Source organism: Cricetulus griseus (genome assembly GCF_003668045.3).
Source record: "Cricetulus griseus strain 17A/GY chromosome 1 unlocalized genomic scaffold, alternate assembly CriGri-PICRH-1.0 chr1_0, whole genome shotgun sequence".
NCBI classification, from domain to species: Eukaryota; Metazoa; Chordata; class Mammalia; order Rodentia; family Cricetidae; genus Cricetulus; species Cricetulus griseus.
Window position 1 is genome coordinate 95,878,597 of NW_023276806.1, and position 23,961 is coordinate 95,902,557.

Here is a 23,961-nt window from a genome sequence, read left to right on the forward strand (position 1 = left end):
TGGCTGTAAACCTGCATTTTCCCAAGAATCTCAGGAGAACCTGCACTCACAGTAGAATGTGTCCTCACCCCTTGGGCAGCCTGGAGACCTTTACTGGCATTATCGGATTATAACCCTGTCCAAAGCACCTAAGGAGCCACACTATCATCTCATTTGCAGAAAGAGGGAGATGAGAATAAGATGATGGGGGACCCTTTAGAAACAACAATATAATTCAATAATACAGTTTCAATAATTATGTATGCTGACATGATTCTCCAAACTTCCAAAATCTCATATCAGTTAGGACCAAGTCCTTTAAATATGACTGCCGGGAAGCCCAAAGTCACACATAGGCCTGAGTTATCTTCCCAGAGGCCTCTATTAGCCCCCATGCTCACATCCATGTTAAAATCTCTGCCCAAGACCCTCTAGCTTCATTCTGACTTCCCTGAGATTGTTTTCTGTGGCAAGTCAAGAGTTCTTTCCAGAGAACACTGATGCTGCTGCAGGCAGGAGGACAAAACTGGCTCTTTGTCTCACACCTCACTGCTACAGGAAGTGTGACTATGAATTTATTAAGGTCATTGCCTGAGACAGCTAAGAGGCATAAATTTTATGACATATAAATTATACCTTAATAAAACTGTAATCATCCTTTTAAGATTTTTAAAGCTGACATGTTTTAAACTTAAAGACATTCCACTTCCAAAAAAAAAAAAAGTATTTCTAGCAGAAAGTTCACATTATAAATGTCCTTTTGCAGAAAGAATGTGCTTTGGCCATCGCTGGAAAAGTAAAGTTTTGCAACAGTATAAAAGACAATGTCCTTAAGGGTTTTTTTTTTTTGTATTTATTCAAACTAGATTAATTTCACAATGTCAACCGCAAAAGTCACCAAAATAGCAACAAATACTTAGAAGAAAAAATGTAAAGGCGTTTCAATTATTTTGGCAACTGGCACAGTCATGTTCACATGCTTTAATACTGAATAAAGCACCAGAATTTGACGCTTTGAAACCCTTAACGATAAAGTACATAAGGCTTAGCTATGAAATATGAGCAACCCTAGACCAAAAGATGCATATAAATTCTATGCATTAAAACTTTTGGAAAACACTACAAGGCATCATGTACAGCGTAGTGGTTAAGGATGTTTCTGTGTCCCACAGGTATGAATCACAGCAGCCTTTACTTCTACTCTGTGGCAGCATCTCTGAAGTTAAGACAGCAACAGTATCTACCACACAGTGTGGCTGGCATAGTAAAGGAAACTGTTAATGCTTGGCATAGGGTAAGCATGCAGGTGATTGGTGCAGGCCTGTTCTTATACCGTTTAATATGCTGAGGTTTGTGCTGATTGGAAGTCAAATGCCCTCTCCCTTGGGCTCAGGAATGTTAACATTTTCTTCCCACTAGGTGGTGCTGTTTGTGGGGGTTCTGGAACCTTAGGAGGTGGAGCCTCACTAAGTCACTGTCTGCTGCCTGGGACCTTTGGGGGTTCATAGCCTCACCCCCACATTCTGTTCACTCTCTCTGCTTCCTTGTGCTACTGACATGAGATTTTCCAGCTTTTTGCTCCTGCTGCCTGCTACCATGCTTCCCTGGACACTATGGACTCTAAATCTTAAGCCAAACTAAATTTTCTTCCATATGTTGCTTTGGCCATGCTATTGTATCACTGCCACAGAATCGTAACTAATCCAGCCTCACCCCTGGTCCTTTGCCTCCCTGGCAGGCCAATTCACCAGTCATGCTGATGCCAACTGGGCATAACAGAAAATCTCTTCCAACTGTTGATTCCTTCCACACTGTGTTACTGCCATCCCCTGGCACAGAGATGGTGCTAAGTCTGAACTTCCTTCAGCTGACAGAACTGAGAGGGACAGAGCAAAGGATTCATATGACAGGATCACTTACATAGCCTGTCCAAGTGAGAGGAGTATAAGAAAGAGAGAAAATAATTTAAATGCATAACTCATCTACAAGTTTGTTTTCTTTTTCTTTCTTTTTTTTCTTTTTTCTTCTTTTTTTTTTGCTTTTCAAAAAAGAACTTATTGTAAGACTTTAAAAATAAATTATCTTTACCTAGGACAAAACCAAATACTGCTGTTCTAAAAGAAAAAAAATGTAGCAATAAAATGACTCCTGATGACATTCTGCTATATTCATAGATCAGTGCCTTGTTCAGTCATCATCAGAGAAGCTTCCTCCTGCAGCAGATGGGAACAAATACAGAGACCCACAGCCAGACATTACACAGAGAAACCTAGGAACACACAACTCTGAATGGGATGTCTCCACCAAATTGCTCCCCTCAGGGCTCAGAGAACCTTGTGGAAGAGGAGGCAAAAATAAGAGCCAGAGGGGAAGGAGGACACCAGGAAAACAAGGTCCTTTAGATCAACTGAGCAAAGCACACATGAAGTCACAGAGACTGAAGGAAGCAAGCATAGGGCCTACAGGGGTCTCACCAGGTCCTCTGCATCTGTGTTACAGCTTCCAGGTTAGTATTTTTATGGGATTCTGAATGGGTCTCTGATTATTTTGCCTTCTCTTGGGATCTTTTCCTTCTGATAGTTTGCCTTGTCCAATTCAATGTGATGGCTTTTGTTTTATCTTATTAAATTTTATTTTGTCGTGTTTTGTTGTTGTCTCTTAATAGTCTATTCTTTTCTAATGAGAGAAAGAAAGGGAGTTGATCTGGGTAGGATGCGAGGGGGAAATGGGAGGAGTAGAAGGAGGAGAAACTGTAATCCAAATATTGTATTATTATTATTATTTTGTTTTGTTTTTCAAGACAGGGTTTCTTTGTGGCTTTGAAGGATGTCCTTGAACTAGCTCTTGTAGACCAGGTTGGTCTCGAACTCACAGAGATCTGCCTGCTTCTGCCTCCCAAGTGCTCCGGAGTGCTGGGATTAAAGGTGTGCGCACCACCGCTGCCCAGCAATCCAGATATTGCATAAGAAAATAATCCTCCCCACCCCCAAGACAAGGTTTCTCTGTGTAAACAGCTCTGGATTCCCTGGAACTTGCTCTATAGTCCAGGCTGGCCTTGAACTCACAGAGACCCACCTGCCTCTGCTTCCGGCTTGCTAGGATCAAAGGTGTGTGCTACCACCACCTGGCAAAAGAATCTATTTTTAACAAAAGGAGAAATTAAAAAAACAAGGCTAATGTCTTCGGGAAAAAAAAGAAACAGAAAAAAGAAGAAAAGGAAAGGAAGTGTCTTTAATGTTAATTATCAATGGATTTCCAATTTCCCTATACCTTCTGCTTCTCCTGTGTGCAGATTGTCTATGTGGCTATGATGAACTTGGAAGTCATTTTTGTTTTTAATGATCTTGAAGTTTTAAAAGTTACTCTGCTCTGGCTTTGATGTGAAGAAATGAATGGTGATGTCACCACTCTGACTGCCAACATGCCCTCATGGAAGAGCAAAGGCTAATGACACTGAAGGCTTGGAAAGTTACAAACTGTTCTCAAGTAATTTAAAAAAGGCCACAGGCTTTAAGAACAGGGATTGATTTTAATGAAAGCCATTTAATAGTACATAGGTACACAAAACTAAACATCTGCATTATTTGAACTCTGACTACATTAGCCGAACAACTCTTGCACTCATCAAAACCATGAGGACAATTTACCTACAAGTGTTTCCACATGCTATAAGGACATTTCCAAGTAAGACCAAATCTGCCAATCATCTGCTACCTACAGGAATATACAAATGTGATAATGTTAGTTTACCTTGAAATGATGCCATCGGAGAGCAGCTGTTCTCAGCACCTTTGCAGTGCCAGGCACACATAGCATGATGTTTGCTGACCTAACAAAGCTATGAGAACATGCATAGTCTCAGCAAAAACATCACACTTAGGTTAAAAGAGTAAAGCGCCATCTCCTTTTTTTTTTTTTTTAATGTGTAGCCCACTCTGGCCTTGAACTCATGCTCCCCCTGCCTCTGCCTCCTTCAGCAAATCCTACCTGCATGTGCCACCAAAACCGGCAAGCACCATCTTCTTGATAGAATCTGTATGAAACTATTGATTCAAATTGCCAAACCAAAGAGTCATTTGCTCACGAAGGTATCTTGCTAACAGGCCTATTATATGGTCACTTTCACCAATAAGCGTTCTGCATGATGAACTAATATTTGAGATTTGGGTTCTTTCAACTAAAAGAAAAGAGCTTGCCCAGCTCATCAGGGTCACCACATGTAATGATAATTTAATAAAAGGGTGTTTACTTTTAAATACAAAGAAACAAGTGAAATATAAATAGAACAGAAAAGGAACTTTTGCTGTAGAAAAAAAAAAAAAAAACAAGAAACAACATGACATGACCATTTTCCCATGCCATCGTTTCACAGGACACCTACCCCAGAAATAGAACAAGAATTGTGGAGGCAATTCCATTTGTCCCAGGGCACAGAATCAAGCAGCCAGGAGAAATGAGGCAATGAACTGGGTCTCCACACGAAGAGATCTGACTTAATGTTGAAACTCATTATTTTTGACCTTCCTATCTAAAAGACCCCATGTTGATGGGGTCACTGGGCCCTTAAGTGTGTTTGCACAGCTTTGTGTGCCCTAACTGTGTGGCATCAATGACAGCCCACAGATGTATCAGGCTGGGACACCTTCTGGGTCTATTAGCCTCCTAAGCTGCACCATGAGAAAACCACTTGCTGCCATTACTTCCCATGGTTTACCCCATCCACTATTCTCAGCAGGCAAGTCTGTGAGATATAAGATCCTTGGCACTAACTAGCTAGGCACACTGGCAAAATTACCTTCAAAGTTACTTGCTCTTCCATTTACTGCACACATTAAAAATGCCCTGGCATTTGGGTATCTTCCTTGTCGAGAGTTTTCTCGAGTGTAGGAGCTGTACCTGGCAACGGTTGAAGTTCTTAATTCAGCTCTCGTGGAGAGTTTTACAGACATTCACTCATCCCCACTGAAGACTCCCGGAAGATGAATGATGTATGGGTATGGGGAGGGACACAGGCAGTACCTAGCAGCATGTGAACAGACTCTGTAGCCACGCGTGTACCGATGTCTTCCTCAAAGTTGGCATTTCCACAGTGTGCTCGCCATTCCCTGAATCTCCTAGTCTCCATCTAGTCTTCATATCTCTCATCAAAACTGGATTTCAGCTGGAACACATTTCATACTCATGGCCAGGATGCTTGCCCGCTGACCATTACGTTTTGCTATCTGATTTGAAGACTGAGGGAATGTTGGTGAAATTGCTAAATCAGCTGAAACTGATGTTTAGATCGGTCTACCAAGCAACACTCAGGGATTCACCACCCAGAGGCCTTTGGACTGCAGTGTTACACATGTACTGTTTCACCTCCTGCACTGTTGTGATCAGGTCTTCTCAGGACTTTGTGTCACTATGCATCACTGAGAATCTTGCCAAAATATCCTCCCTGATTAAGTGGATCTAGATGGATGGACTGTCTGCACAATGGCCTTCTCCCAATGGCATCGCTGCTGCTGTCTCTATTCACTTTTTTATGGGACTTTTAAGAAGATGGTGTATAAATGTACCACATTTTCTCTATCCATTTTTCAGTTGAGGGGCATCTAGATTGCTTCCATGTTCTGGCTATTACAAACAATGCTGCTATGAACATGGTTGAACATATGTCCTTGTTGTATGAACATGAACTATTTGGGTATATACCCAAGAGAGGAATGGCTGGATCTTGAGGTAGACTGATTCCCATTTTTCTGAGCAACCGCCATACTGATTTCCAGAGTGGTCTTACAAGTTCACACTCCCACCAGCAATGGAGGAGTGTTCCTTTTTCTCCACATCCTCTCCAGCATAGATTGTCATTGGTATTTTTGATTTTAGCCATTCTGACAGGTGTGAGGTGGTATCTCAGAGTTGTTTTGAGTTGCATTTCTCTGATGGCCAAGGATTTTGAGCACTTTCTTAAGTGTCTTTCAGCCATTTCAGATTCCTCTCTTGAAAATTCTCTTTTTAGTTCTGCACCCCACTTTTTAATTTCATTGGTTGGAGTTTTGGTGGCTAGCTTCTTGAGCTCCCTGTATATTTTGGAAATCAGCCCTCTGTCAGATGTGGAGTTGGTGAAGATCTTTTCCCATTCTGTGGGCAGTCGTTTTGTCTTACTGTGTCCTTTGCCTTACAGAAGCTTCTCAGTTTCAGGAGGTCCCATTTATTAATTGCAGACCTCAGTGTCTGTGCTACTGGCATGATGTTCAGGAATCGGTCTCCTGGGCCAATTTGTTCAAGGGTAATTCCCACTTTCTCTTCTAGAAGATTCAGTGTGGCTGGATTTATGGAGAGATCTTTGATCCATTTGCATTTAAGTTTCGTGCATGGTGACAGAGTACTACTCAGCAGAAAAAAAGCAATGGAATCTTGAAATTTGCAGGCAAATGGATGGAACTAGAAGAAACCATCCTGAGTGAGGTAACCCAGTCACAAAAAGACAAACATAGTATGTACTCACTCATATATGAATTTTAGACATAGAGCAAAGGTTTACCAGCCTATAATCCTCTTCACCAAAGAAACTAGGAAAGATGAAGGACTCTAAGGGATAAATAGACCCCAGGAATGGGAAGTGGCATGAACTCCTGAGCTAATTGGAGCATGAGGGTAGGGAAGAGGGTGCTGCCACAATAAGAGCATGAGAAGAGGAGTAGAGGAGAGGAAATGGAGGAGCTGAGATATTGAGTAGGGGAAAGAATAGAGGAGAGAGAACAGGATGAGAGATACCATATTAGAGGGAGCCACTATAGGTCCAAGAAGAGATCTGGAACTAGGGAAATCTCCAGAAACCTACGAGGATGACACGATCTGACAATCCAGGCAGTGGTGGAGAGGATAACCTAAAAAGCCCTTCCCCTAAAATGAGATTGATGACTACTCTTTATGCCATCCTAGAGCCCTCATCCAGTGGCTGATGGAAGCAGAGACAGACATCCACAGAAATACACTGAGCTGAAATCTGGAATTTAGTTGAAGAGAGGGAGGAATGAAGATCGAAGGGGTCTGTACCAGGTTGGAGAAACCCACAGAAACAGTTGGCCCGAACAAGGGAGAGCACATCGACCCCAGATGCTATCTGGGAGGGCAGTACAAGACTGATCCAGCCCCCTGAACATGGATGTCAATAAGGAGGCTTCTGCACTCCAGGGAGCCTCTGGAAGTGGATTAGCATTTTCCTTGGTGAAAGAAGGGACTTTGAGAGCCCATCCCACATGAAGGGATACACTCTGGCCCTGGACACAGGGGGAAGGGCCCAGGCCCAGCACAGGAAGATTTGGTGGACTTTGCAGAGGTCCTGTTGAGGGCCCTACCCTGCCTGGGGAGTGGTGGGTGGATGGGTGGGGGGTAGGTTGGGGGTGGGGGAGGAGGGATGGGGTGAGGGGAGGGAGAGGGAGAAGGGACTTACATGTGAAACAAGCTTGTCCCTAACTTGAACTAATATATATATATATATATATATATATATATATATATATATATAATAAAAACAAAATCCCAGAAAACAGCAAAGAAAAAAAAAAGAAGAGGGGGTAATCATGTTTTGGGTATATAGAATTGTTTACAATTTTTCTGTTGTATTAAGTAGCTTGAAAAAACTACACCACAACTGAAAAAAATCTCAAAAAGTAAGACATCTACAACATTGGGTTGGTTAGACTCTGAATGGCCCAGTACTTCCAAGCATATACAAGACACAATGTTCTATACTTAGCCATACAAAGAAAAAAAATCAAAGTAATGAGCAGGAAACCAAATTATGTAAAGTAGATTTCTTATTAAAGAAAAAGGCAAAGAAAGTGAACCAAAACATGGCTGAGGGCCATCTTGTCCATCAGACTAGGGGTAGTTTTAATTTATCTTAGTATTTTCTCATTTACATGGAGATTCTTTACATTGATTACAAATTAATCTGTGATGGGAAATGCTAATTAAAAAATCAAATCTCCCATCTGTACTTTTGTTTCCATGGCATGTTTCTTGTAACATAGTTTAGATTTAAAATTGGGGTTTTTGAAATTCCATTTAATTTCTGAAACTGTTGTGTTTTGTTCTTTTGCTTAACTTGGTAGCAAAGATTTATGCTATGAGAAAAATCTGTCACAGAATATTGATATCACCACCTATGTCCTCAGTTCTGAAGGTTCGAAGCTCCCACTGGGGCAGATTTTTTCCTTAACTCTTGTTGGCTCCTCACCAGTTTTTAAATGCATCAGCCAGGCCTTCCTTTAGTCGATGGGTGACAAAGGCAGTCTATAGAAGATTTAGGTCAGGTCATGTGACTAAGGTGGTGAGATCTTTCTGACAGAATATCTGTTGTTCCCTCACAGGACAATATTATTCCCTCACAGTGGCTCTCAGAGTGCTCCTAAATTGGCAGATGGATTTTGTTTTTTTTTTTAATTGTGTTAAGAGTGTTTCACAAGTAGGAACTCAAGATAGGATGAAATGACCATGATGGGCAGCTCATAGTCTGCTTAAACTGACAAGAAGCATTACATTTGCTTAGTGCTCCACACCACTAGAGCCTGAGGTGATCAAAGTGGCCTCTCCATGGCCATGGGTTCTGTGCATTTTGCTGAACACTGGAAGCAATATGCTAATTCAAAGAGTGTGGCCTGGGACAAACTGGCCAATTGTTCAACAAGATGGTCTGAATGAAAATGCCCCCCATAGGCTCATGGGAAATGGCACTATTAGGAGCTATGGCCTTGTTGGAGTAGGTGTAGCTTTGTTGGAAGAAATGTGTCACTGGGGGTAGGCTTTGAAGTTCCAAATGCTCAAGCCAGGCTTAGTTTTTTTCTTTCTGTTGCCTACAGATGTGGATGTGAAATTCTTAGCTCTTTCTCCAGCACCATGACTGCCTGCATACTGCCATGATTCCCACCATGATAATGGACTGAACTTCTGAACTGAAAACTAGTCCCAATTAAATGTTTTCCTTGTAAGATTTGTCATGGTCATAGTGTCTCTTCACAACAACAGAAACCCTAACTAAGACATCAAGTCACTAAGATATCAAATCATTAACAGATCAAAGCTTTTACCAAGTCAGGCCTTGGAGATTCAGAGGCCAGCAGGATACCTTCCTGGCCACATGCCATAAAATCTTAAGGAAGAAACAGGCATATATGATACCAACACAATGAGGAGTCATAGTCTATATACCATAGCAGTGAGTGAGTCCCAAGAAGTAGAGCTGGGAGTTTTCACAGGAAACAAGGAAATGATGTGTAGATAAGATGATTTTTAAGTGGAATCTTAAGAGATGAGGGAGTTTTTGCTTTCCAGAGCTAAACAGTGCTGGTAACTCAGAGAAATACGCTGAGTCATTGGAGTGATAATATTCAGTATAAATGTGAGTAGTAACTGACTCACAGAAGATATTCAACAAACGATGGTAACAATATTAATATAGCCTTATAATAAAATGGGTGACTAGCACATTGACATCCTTAAGGAAAATAACATCCAGGTTGCATTGACAATTGACTAACGATAAGTAGATTGAGAAAACACCATCACTGAGAGTCCAGTTTGGTAGTTTAGTTACAAAGGAAACAACACAAATGGTTAATTCTATGCCCATGGTATAGCCACTGTAATTAGCAGTGACCAGTGACCTTAGGAAATCCTGGAAACAAATGCGGAAAGTAAGAATAGTATATGTAGGTCATGTACCACAGCTCAAGCTATTTCATCAGTGACAACCTCCAAAACAAGGTAAATGTTATTATAGTAACTTTAAAGAGAAACAAATCCAGAGAGTTTGATTTGCCAAGGGCCATACCACTGGTCAGTGTTAGGGTCAGGATTTGCTCTAAATAAATTCATTCTAAATATCATATTCTTGGCATCATTACAGGAATTGTTTCCATGTGAAAAGACATATTTACAAAAGAAGATAAGATTGGTCATCATTAAGGGGTAATCTGAATAGTGGGCTCCTATTGTATATTTTAAACATGATTTTTCTCAAACCAAAAATAATCAAATAATTAAACCCTTGGTATTTCAATGTAACAATTGATGGTAATCAGTAACTGCCATGGTTAATTTTTTGTCAAATTAATACAAACATATTCATATATGAGAAAAGGGAATCTTTATAATAAAGAATTGTCTCCATGAGACCAGCCCATAAGTATGCTTATGGGACATTTTTGATTGCTAATTGATGTTAGAGGACCCAGCCCACTGCGGGCAGTAGCATCCTTAGGCAGGTAGAGCTATTCTATGCAAGAAAGGTAGCTTGAGCAAGGCAGAGAAACCAGTGGGCAGAGTTCTTCTGTGCTCCCTGTTCCAGTTCTTGCCTTGGCTTCTCTTGGTGATGGACTGTAACCCTTAAGCCAAACAAGCCCTTTCCTCCCACAGGTTGATTTGGTCAGTGTTTTATCTCAGCAACAGAGAAACAAGCTAGAAAGCAACCTATCATGATGCTGAATTTGTTACATATCTTTTAACACTTATAACAATTAATAAAGCAGACATTATCGTTCTTATAAACATAGGAGATAAAACAACATCGTCAGAGAGTTAATTGCTCCCACTGGGAGAATGTTTTCCATGTCTCTCAGGTAGAGGACAGATTTTTTACTCAAATCTATCAGTCTACTAAACCAGTGTATCTCTTCTGTGTCATGTAACTGTTTCTACCTATGCTTAAATAAAATATTTAAGCCCACACCAGGCACAGCTCCCTCTCCCTCCCTCCCTCCCTCTCTCCTTCCTTTCCTCCCTCCCCTCCCCTCCTCTCTTCTCCCCTCCCCTCTGCTCCCCTCCCCTTCCTCCCTGTCTCTCCCCTCCCTCCTCCTCAGGCAGTAAGCTCTCAGCTATTGCTCCAGAGCCTGCCTGCTGCCATGTTTCTTGTTGTCTCCTGCCGTGTAATCACGGGCTGTAAGCAGACCTCCAGTGAAACTATTTCTTTTAAAACATGCCTTGGACATGGTGTCTCCACAGCACTAGAACAGGGACTAAGATGTTAGCATATTAGTCAGCTTTTCAGTACTGTATCAAACATTTGAGATAATCAACTTAGAAGGAGAAAATATTTAGTTTGGTTCATGGGCTTAGAAATTCTAATTCATGGCCTACTGGCCACATTTCTTTTGGGCCCATGGAAAAGCAACGCATCATGGCAGAGAGCATGTTGTGTGGCAAACCACACACTTCATAGCCAAGGGGTGGACATTTAGGGGAAGGAACTGGAGAGGGGGATCAGGAGTTGAGGGCATGCACTGATCTTGCAGAAAACACAGGTTTGGTTTGTAGAATCCCCAAACAGAAATTTACATCTGCCTGTAACTCCAGCTCTGGGGGACCTGACACATCTGGCCTCCATGAGTAACTGAACTCATGTGCATGCACACATAGACATATAATTAAAAGTGAACTAATTACTTTTTAAAGAAAAACAAACATAGCAGGGGAAGAAGGAGTGGCTTGGTCCCCACAACTCCTTAGGGATTTCCTTAGATTTCCCAGGGATCTAAGGCATCACACTATTTCCCATCTTTTTTCCATATTTTATTTCTTTTTTCTTTTTTTAATCTTAATTTTTTATTTTTAAAACAATCTTTTTTAAATTTTTATTTAAATTAGAAACAAGATTGTTTTACATGTCAATGCCAGTTCCCTCTCCCTCCCCTTCTCACCTGCCCCCACCAACTAACACCCTACCTGTCCAATACAATTTCTGCTCCCCAGGGAGGGTGAGGCCTTCCATGGGGGTCTTAAGAGTCTGTCATATGCTTTGGGATAGGGCCTAGGCCCTCCCCCATGTATCTAGGCTGAGGGGGTATCCCTCTATGTGAAATGGGATCCCAAATTCCATTCCTATGCTAGGGATAAGTACTGATCTACTACAAGAGGCCCCATAGATTTCCAAGGCCTCCTCTCTGACACCCACATTTATGGGGTCTGGACCAATCCCATGCTGGTTTCCCAGGGATCAGTGTGGGGGCCAAGGGCTCCCTCTTGTTCAAGTCAGCTGTTTCTGTGGCTTTCACTAGTGTAGTCTTGACCCCTTTGCTCATCACTCCTCCTTCTCTGCAACTGGCTTCCAATTCAGTTCAGTTTTTAGCTGTGGATATCTGCTTCTACTTCCATTAGCTGCTGGATGAAGGATCTGGGATGGTATATAAGTTAATTGTCAATCTCATTATCAGGGGAGGGCATTTAAGGTAGCCTCTCCACGTTGCTTAGATGGTTAGTTGGTATCATCCTTGTAGATCCGTGAACATTTCCCTAGTGCCTGGTTTCACTTTAAACCCTTTAAAGGCTCCAAGTTGAGGAACGAGCTAAACATACATATCTCTGAGGGGTAGCCAAGATTTGAACCAAGTGAGCAAACAAAATGAGTTTTTCAGGTTTAAGAAGAAACCACAAGCAGGGGGTGGTGGTGCATGCCTTTAATCCCAGCACTGAGAGTTCAAGGCCAGCCTGGTCTACCAAGGTTACACAGAGAAACCCTGTCTTGGAAAAAAAAAACCAAAAACAAAAACAAAATAAAAAAAAAAAAAAACAAGAAGAAACTATAAGCTAGACTTAACCAGGCTGAGACTTAAGCCCATGAACAGCTGACTTTAAAGCCCAAGCCTCTCCACCATCCCTCTAGGGTCCCCACTTCCCAGCCAGCAGTGAGACCAGGTTGTGCTGCCAGCCTCTGTGAAGCACACTTAGTCTTAGAGCTCCCTCTGCACCCTACAGAGGATCCTTTTGAGAATGGGAGCTCAGTTCTGCTTTAGGACCTTGAGAGCTTGTACTTCCTATCCTAGAAACCCAACTTCTGTTGAAACTAGAACACACACCACTGCAGGCACCCATCGTTGATTACAGCAGGCAGAAGAGGGTGTAGCTCTTCCCAAATTAGAAGAGTTAACATCTACATAAGAACACTTGTAGAGCCTAAGTCTTGATTAGCCACCAAACACACATCATCTAAAATAGCACACCCTATTCTGAACACTTCAATTCTCTAAGTAAAATGTCATAATTATTTTTAAGCTCCCCTTTCTTTGAAATCGGTAAAGATATTTCCATCAACTCCCGGATCTGGTGAGTTGGGAGGATGGCTGAACATGTGCTCCGAGCTTTTGTCAAAAATTTAAATCTGACATTTGAGGATGCAAACTAAATTATCAGTATAACTATTTTTTATAATAACTGCAAAAAAGCTAAAAAGTGCTGCTCATTTCCCCATATAGATAATAAATCATAATAGCTAAAAAAATGTAGATCAGGTAGACAAACATTAATATTTCAGAGATCTGAGATTAGTCAGCAGGAAGTAGCATGGGAAAGAATACATCGCCCATTTTCCCTGGTTAAAATGCTAAGTCAGAAGGAACTCCCTTGCATGGGGATGCCAATATCTCTCACTTCCTGATGGGGACGCTGGAGAGACAGCAATTCCATGATTGGAATTTCCAAAAAGAAATGGGGGAATGAAGTGACCAGCTCCCCATTTCGGCAGCCATAACAGCCGAACACGTGCTTGTCTGACCTTGCCTTGGTCACTAGGAGGTTAGGTGCTTGCCTCGTGGCAAGGAACCAATCAGAAATTAGCTGGTGGTGCTATGCTTTACGGCTCTGGGAGTGCTTTACGGACAAGTGCACAGCAATGATGCACAGAGCATAGCAACCACCCTGGGAGGGCCTATGGGCCATAACAACCAGTTGACCAATCAACACAGGGAAAACCCTCCAAGCCTGGAGGCACGCCAATCCTGAGCCTGTGCGTACCCCTAGACACTCCCCTTAAGCTGCCCTATAAGATCTTTATGCAGACGCTTTGAGCTGTCTTTCCTAGCCATCCACCATGGTGGGTGGATGAAAGACACAAGCTAACATGGGGTTAGCTTGTACTTCAATAAAGCCTCCTGAAGTTTGCGTCAAAAACAAAATGTAGATCAGAAAAAAGGATTTAAACACATGCCGATGAGAATAAGAACTGTCATGGAAAAGCTTGTTTTGAGAGAGAGAGAGAGACAGAGACAGAGAGTCACTATTAGCAACAGGTACAGAAAATCTTTTCAGGTTCTTATTTCTTGCTTTTTATTTAGAAGCTTTCAATTTTCAAATTTTTATCTTTACTGACTGCTATAGCCAAGGTCAGCAATTTAGTAGCTTTGATTTCTTCCTATACTCATAAAAGAAAGGTGTAGTTTATTCTATAAAGACAATTTTAAGAAGTAAGTCCTTTATGCTTTTAATTACTCATATTTAACTTATGTGTATGAGTGTTTCCTTACAGGTGTGTCCATGCACTATGTGTATGCAGTGACCACAGAGACTAGAAAAAGGCATTGGACCCCTGGAACTGGAGTTACAGATGATTGCAAGCCATCAAACGCAGGTTCCTTGGCAAGAGCAGTTAGAGCTCTTCAACTCTGAGCTACCTATCTTTCCGGCCCCTAAACTCAGTTATTTTTACTTCAGATTAAAATTGGATACCTAAAAACAATGGGGGGGGAAGCAAAGGCAATTTTGAGATATGTACTCCTCTAATTCTTTGACATGATAAGAGATCAACAAAACAACAAAATGGAGCCTTTACAACAATGTTCTCCAATGTGTTATGTGCATTAGGCCCTCTCTCTCTTTTCCTCAATAACTGTGGAATTTTCCATTTGATATTTTCAGGCCATGATTGACCTCTTGGGGTCACTAAATGCATGGACAAATGAAACAACTGGTAAGGAGGGCATACAATGGTTCAGCCAAATGATTCTGAAGATTTGTCACATAAGAAAAATGATAAATTGCTTGCTCATGCTGTCATGCTACTGGTGGTGGAGTTTACAAAGTGCATTGCTTACATGCAATATCTGTCAGTTAAACACAAAGCATCCCTGATTTTCACTATACATGCCATATATTCAATGTCTAAGGATAAGCAGATCTACCTGTGTTTTTCCCTTTAAGACTATCTGGTTTACTGTTGCTGTATTTCAGAGGGTGTGAGAGTCATTAGGAAATTCCTTGACTATGATCTTCTCTGTACAAATGACCAGCTTGAGCTCTTGCTGTTCTTTATATTTCTAAGGAAGTATCAATAATCATGACTTTAGAAGATTTGCCAGCTATGTGTAGCCAGAATGACATTTCCATAAAAGGATTCAAAAGCCATGCTATGGTTGTATCAAATCTTGTACCTCTGTGGCTTAATAATTTTAAAAAGTAATATTTCAAATGACCTTCAAGAGTGAAGGTTGGCAGGGTGAGTGAACAGCCAACACTGAGACAGAAGAGGTGGCTCTCAGATTCTGGGAACCTCTGTGAAATGTGGAGAAAGGGGATGAGACTTCAGCTTCAGTTTGTAGATGTCCCTTTTACTTCCTGGCAGGCCCTCAGTCAAGAGTTAGATAAATAAAGCACTACTGAAAATAGGGTTGGGCAAATATTTCTGTGAATTCTGCAGCCACAACAGCTGATAGCTTGACAACGTGATGAGCAGTCATGTCAAAAGCTTGTGGAGTGCAGTGTGGGAAGAGAAAGGTTTTAGCTAAGCAGTTGTGGGTGCTTCTATTCATGAGCCACCATGGTCATCTTAGCCACCTGCAGCTTCCTATAGACACTTTAGACAGTGAGGCATTTCCAGTATGGTGATTTTCTTAGTTCCATCTAAAAATATCTCAGAAAAAAAATGTGCCAGAGGCTGAATGAACTCTGATACTAGAACTTAATGCTCTGCTGGGAGGCAGCAATTTAGGAGACCACATGGTGGCAAGAACTGTTGAGAACAGTGTGTGGACTATGCCCTCCAGTGCCTAGTTCCTCTGGGTAACAGTAAACAGTGGGCACAGTTTTCACTGTTACTGCTAAACCACAGCGTCAGTTGTTGCCATCCAAAACACATCTGTGTGCTGCCTGAAGGTGATGGGGAAATCATTCCAGCTTGTACATTGTCCTCACTCCCTACTGTGCAGCTACTAAAAGCTCTCAAGCATTCCTTTTATAAACAGCTCTAATTCTTCAATGCAAAAATGCTGTCTTCAATTATTTGTTATTGATTTGGTGCAGACCTGAGTAAGCAATTTTAAAAAATAAATAAATATGGGGCACTAAGCAATGAGAAGTTAGCTTAGTTGGTTAGAGGGTGGTGCTAATAAAAATTTGTGCAAATCATCATAAGGCTGGTTCCTGATGCAGCATATAGATGGCCATGCCATAGTGTACTAAGTGTGCTGACTAGTTTTATATCAACTTGACACAATCTAGAATCCTTTTGAGGGAAACACAGTTGAGAATATTTCTCCACCAGATTGCCCTGTGGGCAAACCTGTAGTGCATTTCATTGATTAATGATTGATGTAGGAGGGCCCAGCTCCAACCCACTGTATGTGATGCCAAGCCTGGGCAAGTGGTCCTGGAGTGTTTAAGAAAGCAAGCCATGAGGACCAAGCCAGTAGGGAGCATTCCTCCACGGCCTGTGCTTCAGTTCCTCCTCTAGGTTCCTGCCTTGAGTTCCTGCCCTGACTTCCCTCAGCAATGGTATTGTACAACTCTCAGACATGAGTAAAATAGAAACCTTCCCTCCCCACACAGCTTTTGGTCATGATCATCACAGCAATAGAAATCAAACTAAGCCATAGAGGTAAGATGTCATTCCCTACCCTAAGTGTCACTCCGTAGGAAGGCTGGGAGAGTCCAGCTGTTTCTCAGAGGCTTACCATAACAACCTGTCTCTCCCAGAACTAGCCAAACACTCAAACTATTGGGCAGATTTTTCTTTAGAACTGAAATGATTCAAGACTCCTGGAGTCCAGGAAGAAGAAGGGCTTTATTTTCACTTCTCAGAGTTCAAACAAAACTTCTTTATGGTCTTTGACTCTCTCATCTAATTCTGCACAGAAAACTGTGCTTCAAGAAGTGCAGGCAACTTCAGTAGTCAGAATAACCACAGTGGATATGAGATATCATCTGTCTCTGCTATGTATCTACCTATCTACCTTCTTCTATCCCTCCATCCCTCCATATTCTGAAAATACTTCCCTGGTGAAAATACTTCCAAGATACTTTAGATCTTGAACATCCTCCACAGGCCTAATTCTTAATGGCTTGTTTCCCAGGCTGGTGCTATTGGAGGTGGTTGAACCATTAAGAGGTAGACTGCTGTGTGATATTTTGATTATGTTCTGACAAATAAAGCTTGCTTGGAGTCAGAGCCACTTGGAGATAGCCACTAGATAACAATAGAGGTTTGGAGGATTGTAGAGAGAGGAGACAGGAAGTAAAAAGGCCGGGCAGAGAGAGGATCTCGATCCTTTTGGATGGAGGAACTGAAGAGGTGGGAAGAAACTTGTGGCTTCCACTGTTCTCTGATCTTTTAGGGTCTTACCCCAATATTTGACTCCTGATTTCATATTGATAAAGATTAATTAGATTAATGCTTCAGTAGACCTTCATGGGAAGCCTGGTTTTGGAGATACATCCTAGAAGAAGAATGTAGATCCTTCATGGCCTTTCTCACTTTCTTTCACTTCCTAGATAGCAGATGAATGGCTTTGCTCACTTGTCTGAGTTTCTACCACAGAGTGCTGCTGTCTTGCCACTGGTCCAGAGGAATGGGCAACCTGGACATGGATTAACACCTGAAGACCTGTAAGCCTAAGTACTTTTCTCTTTATAAGTTAATGATCTCAGGATTCTCAGTGAGGTGATGGAACGCTGCCTCTCCCTATTCCATTCAAAACTTTTCTCAATAAATTCACAGGTGTTCTTTTTTATTAATTTTTTTTACATTCCAATCCCAGTTCCCCCTCCTTCCTTTCCTCCTGCTCCTCCCACTCTCCCCCCCAACCTCCCATCTGCTCCTCAAAGAGGGTAAGGCCTCTCCTAGTAAGTCTACTAAGTCTGTTCATCATCCAGTTGAGGCAGAACCAAGGCACCTCTCCACCCCCACACCCCTGTCTCTACACTGGGCAAGGTATCTCTCCAAATAGAATGGGCTCCACTAAGTTGTTTTATGCATTAGTGTTAGATCTTGGACCCACTGTCAGTGGCCTCATATATTGTCCCAGTAGCACCATTGTCACCTATATTTAGGGGATCTAGTTCAGTTTTATGCACCTGAGTCAGTGATCTCTTACTAGCTCAGGTCAGCTGATTCTGTGGGTTTCCCCATCATGGTCTTGACTTTTTGTTCATATTATTGCTTCTCCCACTTTGATTGTACTCCAGGAGCTTGGCCCATTTGTTAGTTGTGGATTTCTGCATCAGCTTCCATCTGTTTCTAGAAGAGGGTTCTATCTTCTCTGGGGTTGTGGATTGTAGGCTGAGTATCTTTTGCTTTATGTCTGGCATCCACTTATGAGTACTCACTCATACTATATTTGTCTTTCTAGTTTTGGGTTACCTCACTCATGATGGTTTTCTTCTAGCTCTGTCCATTTGCCTGCGAATTGTAGGATGTCATTGTTTCTTATGGCTTGGTAGTACTCCACTGTGAAAATATACCACATTTTCTTTATTCATTCTTCAGTTGAGGGGCATTGTTTCCATAATCTGGCTATTACGAATAATATTCGCAGGTGTTCTTGACCTGATCTGCCCTGGTGTAGAGATCGTCTTGGAGTGTCACTGACTCAAATTCCAAATCCACCATTTGTTGTCTTTAGACACGTTTTAAGCATGATACTTTTAAACACATTTAACAAATGATGTCTTTGTACACTTCTCTACTTAGTAAGAACAATCATCCAACTGTTGTAGGGATTAAACATGCTCATACCTGCCATATGCTTAGATAATGCTCAACAAACCTATTATTATTATTATACTTCAACAGTTCTGTCCATACATTGTCATAGTTGAAATCATAAGCACTCTACAACACAGGAAGTCACATGTTTTCAAAAATCACCTGTTGATAAGCCAAGATTTGAATACTAGTCTTTGGCTATTAAACACTGGATTATTTCCAATTACACTGAATTATTGACATCAATTATTTATATTATTCCATAGTGAACATAGCCATTGTGAAATGTTGATGTTAGGCAAATTCAGAGAAGAAGAAACAATTGAGAACATTATACCAAATCCAGGAGAAAGTAAAAGATTAGTTGATACAAGTATTAACTGTAGCTCTGGCCCCTGACTTCATAATTTAGTATATGGTAATTTTGAATACCTCAAATTCTAAATGAGAAAAAACAGAAGAGGAGGAGGAAATGGGGAAGGGAGGAGGAACACTCACAAATAATTGAAATTTTTTGAGTTAATTAAGTTAGCATACAAAGTAAGAGGTTTCATTATAGCATTCTTATCCATACTTTGTTCTCATTCATTCCCCTCCCCCACTGTCTGCCTGTGTCCCCTGTGTCACCCACCCATTGCTGGTCCTCTTCCTCCACCCACATAGTGCTCCATTCTGCTTCCATATGTGTGTATTTTATTTTTTGTCTTAAAATTTACTTTTTTTCTGAAAACAGGTAAACTCCCTTCTTGAAGAAAGCCAGCTCACAAAAATGCAGACCTATAGAGTGGTTGCACAACCTGAGATGGACTTAAATGTCTAAATGTGATGTTCATCTCCTTGTTACCACCATAATTCACAAGCCCATGCTGGACTTGCTGGCCACTGATAGAGAGATGACATTCAGGCCTCTCAGTTCTCAAAGGTGCAGAATATTACCCCCGTGAATCCTTATCCACATGCAAGTTTTATGAGACAAGCTGAAGATGGTCAATACTCACAGACAACTGGCACGGTACTTCGTTCCTAATGAATTTTAATAAGTTAGGACATTTAAATGGATCCCTGGGGGAGTGATTCTTCATGACTGACACTCTTTATAATATTAGCATCTATTCTCATTCATAAACTTTGGATACTAATACTAGCCTTTAGGAACTTTCATGAGAGTTCTACTTAGTACAAGTCTCTTCATTATGAATGTAGTGTATATTTTAAGACAAGCTAAACATGCAAATCCTTCAAATTATAAAAAGTCATTCAAAAAACATTAAAAACTACATTTCAGGGGTGGTTTCTGAGGAGGGAAGATGATTTAAAGGTAAAGAGGACTCTTGTAGGTTGACCATGCACCAGTGGGTAGTCCCATACCCTTGAATGTATGAGCAGAACAAACTGGATTCAGTGGGTTACTAAAAAAAAATAGAGGGCACAAAATTGGGAGGAGGTGAGAAGGTGATTTTAGAGGTGGTAAGAGAAGTAGTAGGGGATGAAAATACATTGCATGAAATTCTTACGTATTAATAAAATATTTTGCAAAAATAGATGTTTCAAGCAAAGGTAATAATGCTCAAAACAATCACCATGATTAAACAGGCACTGTTCAACTCCAAATGAGTAGCAAGCATAAGAGCAGATGATTAGTGTGGATTTTCCCTGTAGTTCCCACCTGACAAGCCTTCTTGGAGTAGCCTTGGTAGAAACATGCCATTCCTTAGCTACAGATTTTAAAGTCTCTACAGTGCCATTGAATCTGACTAGTGAACATGTCTGAGACAGAATCATAAATTGTGATTCAGTTCAACAAATGCTTGTCTATTTTTCCCTTTCAGCCTCGGCTTCTCTCAGCATTTAGTCATCTTTCAGGCTCCAACAGGCCTTAAAGGACACAGGACAAATTTGAAATCAGAAGACGGAACAGAACTATTATGCTAAGCAAATGATTATATAAATAATTAAAATGATGATTTCCTCTACAAAGACAGGCCCCACACCCTTTGCTATGATGATGATGATGATGATGATGATGATGATGATGATGATGAAGAAGAAGAAGAAGAAGAAGAATCCTGTCTGGTACCAATTCAACTAGTGTCAGATAAACAAGTATTTGTGAACTAGGTGACCCAGTGCCTTCAACATCAACAAAGCAGGTGGTTGAGGTCACCCACTGTATGCCAGGCAAAGCCCCCCAATTTCCTGGCTCCTGCCCATAAAATCAGAGTCTCCCAAGCCCTGCCCTTACCTGCTTCCCATCCAGAGTGTACAGGCGCTTCACCACACCCGAGTCCAGCTTGATAGCGTCGGTAATGTCAGTGAGAACCTGCTCGAAGGAATGAGCCGTCTTCTTGTTCAGCAGGATCCTAACCGCCTTTCGTGGCTTCACCCCACTTCTGATGATGGTGACCAGCTTGGGTCGAATGAAATCCTTATTCTCCCGAACCTCTGAGGGCCCCCCCTTGGCAGTGGCCAGCGAAGACACTGCCCGGGAGGCTGAGGTGGTCTTGACGTTCACAGACCAGTTGGGGTTCACGTTCTTAGTGTACTCCAACTTCTTAAAGGGCTCAATAGAGCCGCAGACATAGCTTTCACCTGAGGAAGAGAGGGACAATTTCACAGTCACGCCTCATGTAACCCATTTCCTTCTCCGCACTCCATTTTTTTTATTTCTCCATTTCTATGTAGAGGCCTATGACTTTCACATCAATGGAAAAATTATTGCGAATTAATTTAAAACACTATTTCTCACTTCCAATATCTTTCTTTTGATTCAGACTAGCTTATTGAGAAGGAAAACAAAACAAAACATAAAACACTCTTTCTCTCCCTTTGGTAGATGATAGAATACCAATGTGCATAAATTGGCTTCTGAAGAAAAAGAGAACCAAAATTCAAAATTGAGACTGTTGATATTTACTGGCATTTAAATTTTCAGCCGACTTCAAAATTAGAAGCACTTACATCTGGTACCTGAGGTAATTTGCAAACTAAAAACAAATCAGTACACAGCTTCTTAAACTAGGTAATATATAAGTTTAACAAAAGTATAATACAAAAATTTTGTTTAGCCAGGTCAAACTATACATTCCAGCAAAGATAACCACCTTTCTTTCCTGTTGTCTATGTCATGCTGCCTGAGCTACACACACAAGGAAGTCAGTTCACCTATCGCTTGCTGATAGGTGAAAAGGAAGAGATTGACTAGCCTACAAACTGTAGCTGCACAAATGAACCTAATATCACAAAATACTTATTAATCAATGACTCAAGAATATGCTAATGGATACTTGGTCTGAAAATATATAGATTATTCACAAAAGAATACAACACAGGTGCTGAGAGACAGCAAATTGTGAAATAGCTGATTCTAAACACGTATTTCACAGGATGAGGCAGAAACTTTAAAATTAAAGATTTTATCACAACACCCCACCTCACCCCCACACCTCATTAGTAAGTCTTTGTAATAAGAACCTGGTGACTGCAGGTAAAGTGTCCCAGGCCCCATCTAGCACAGTTAGCTAAGCCCTACTTTTAAACTAATAATGCAAGCATGCAATACCACAGAATTAAGCAGTCACATAAAAATATCCCAGCCCCAACTGGGAGTTTCAAAAATAAAAAGATAGTTGAATTTGTGTCTTAGTTTGCCTTACATTGCCGAGGTTAAACACTAACCAAAAGAAACTTGGGGAGAAAATGGTTTATTTCAGCTTCTAGCTTATAGTACATCAAAGAGGGAAGTCAGGGCAGGAACTCAAGGCAGGAACTAAAACAGAGGCCATGGAGGAGTGATGGGGAATGTACTGTGTATGTTTATCTTATTGATTGTTTAATAAGGTTCTGCTTGGCCAATGAGATGGCAAGTTAGGCAGGACTAGGAGTCAAAGAGAATTCTGGGAAATGTAGTAGAGACGTGGTGATCCAGGCAGGAAGTGACATAGCAAGGAGACTCATATTTAAAGGAGAAACAGGAAGCGTCCCTCTTTCCCCTCCGCTCCTGTTCCAGCGGCACAATGTGATCCACTGGCAAGGAGGGACGTCAATAAGGTGTCCGATAAGATAAGTCTTATAAAAATATATAGGTTTATGATAGTTAAGAGTGAGCTAGCAGATGAGAATCCTAGTCATTGGCCAAGCAGCTTTGAACCTAATACAAGTTTCTGTGTATTCATTTGGGCCTAACTCGGGCGGGCAGCTGGCTTAAAGCTCACACGTGGCAGTGGGGCTCAAGTGGCTTTTGGCGGAAAGATTTATCATAACAGAGGAGTGCTGCTTACTGGTTTGTTCTCCATGGTTTGCTTGGCCTGCTTTCTTATAGGACCCCCTGCACCACCCACAGTGGATTGAGTTCTCATCAACCATTAATTAAGAAAATGTCCCCACAGACTTGATACAGGCAATCTAATGGTGGCATTTTCTCAACTGATGTTCCCACTTCTCAGATGACCCTAACTTGTGACAAAAAACTAACCAGCACAATTTGTGTGCCAACATTTATTTTGCTAAGGGTTGTAAACGCTCCTTTCAAACACATATGTTACTCATCACAAAAATCTGTAAAGTTAAAAATTTATTCATCCCTCTTCACTGACAGAGCCTGATTTATCCCAGGTATATTTTTCCACTATCCAAGTAGATATCATACATACATATGCATATACTTCCTATGTGCATGTCCATATGCACATGTGACAGGAGCTATTCGGAAATTCAGACTGGAAACTTCGCTGTGTACGAACGTGACCTTGAACCAATCACTTAGATTTCAGGGTAGTGGTTGCTCAATGAAACTTCACTGAGCTTGTATGAAGGTCAAATTAGAAAGCCTGGGAATTCAGCTTAGTACACACACACACACACACACACGCCGAATCATGGGTAAGAGAGTGGGCCCTGGAGTCAGACCAATCACTGTTTGAATCTTGGTTTCATCCTTACTGGTCATGTGGCCTTGAGCAAGCTACCTAGGTCATTGTGCCTCAGTGTGACCTACAGTGACAGGCATGTAAGACACCTGTCTGAGCTGAGATAGAGACTGTCCTTGTTAGATTTTTTAATTGTTTGTTTGTCAACTTGACACAAGCTAGAGTTGTCTGGGAAGGTGAACCTTGATTAAGAAAATGCCCCCATCATACTGGCCTTCCAGAAAGTCTGTAAGGAGATTTTCTGATTGAAGACTGGTATGAGAGGGCTCACCATCTCACCCCCCCCCACACACACACACCCCGCCGCCACCCGTGGGTGAT

At 41.4% G+C, this 23,961-nt stretch overlaps 1 protein-coding gene across 11 annotated transcripts in view; it reads right to left on the bottom strand.

Annotated features, from left to right (window-relative positions):
- Window positions 1-23,961, bottom strand: part of Dclk1 (doublecortin like kinase 1) — a 294,999-nt gene that overhangs the window by 259,198 nt on the left and 11,840 nt on the right. For all 11 annotated transcript variants that reach the window (XR_003481085.2, XR_004771598.1, XM_027394995.2 and 8 more), the window contains exon 3: window positions 20,958-21,304. Coding sequence is in view for 9 of the 11 variants with exons in the window: in XM_027394995.2 (XP_027250796.1) it covers window positions 20,958-21,304 (347 nt within the window). In the remaining 2 variants the exon portion in view is untranslated. The remainder of the gene's footprint in view (window positions 1-20,957; window positions 21,305-23,961) is intronic.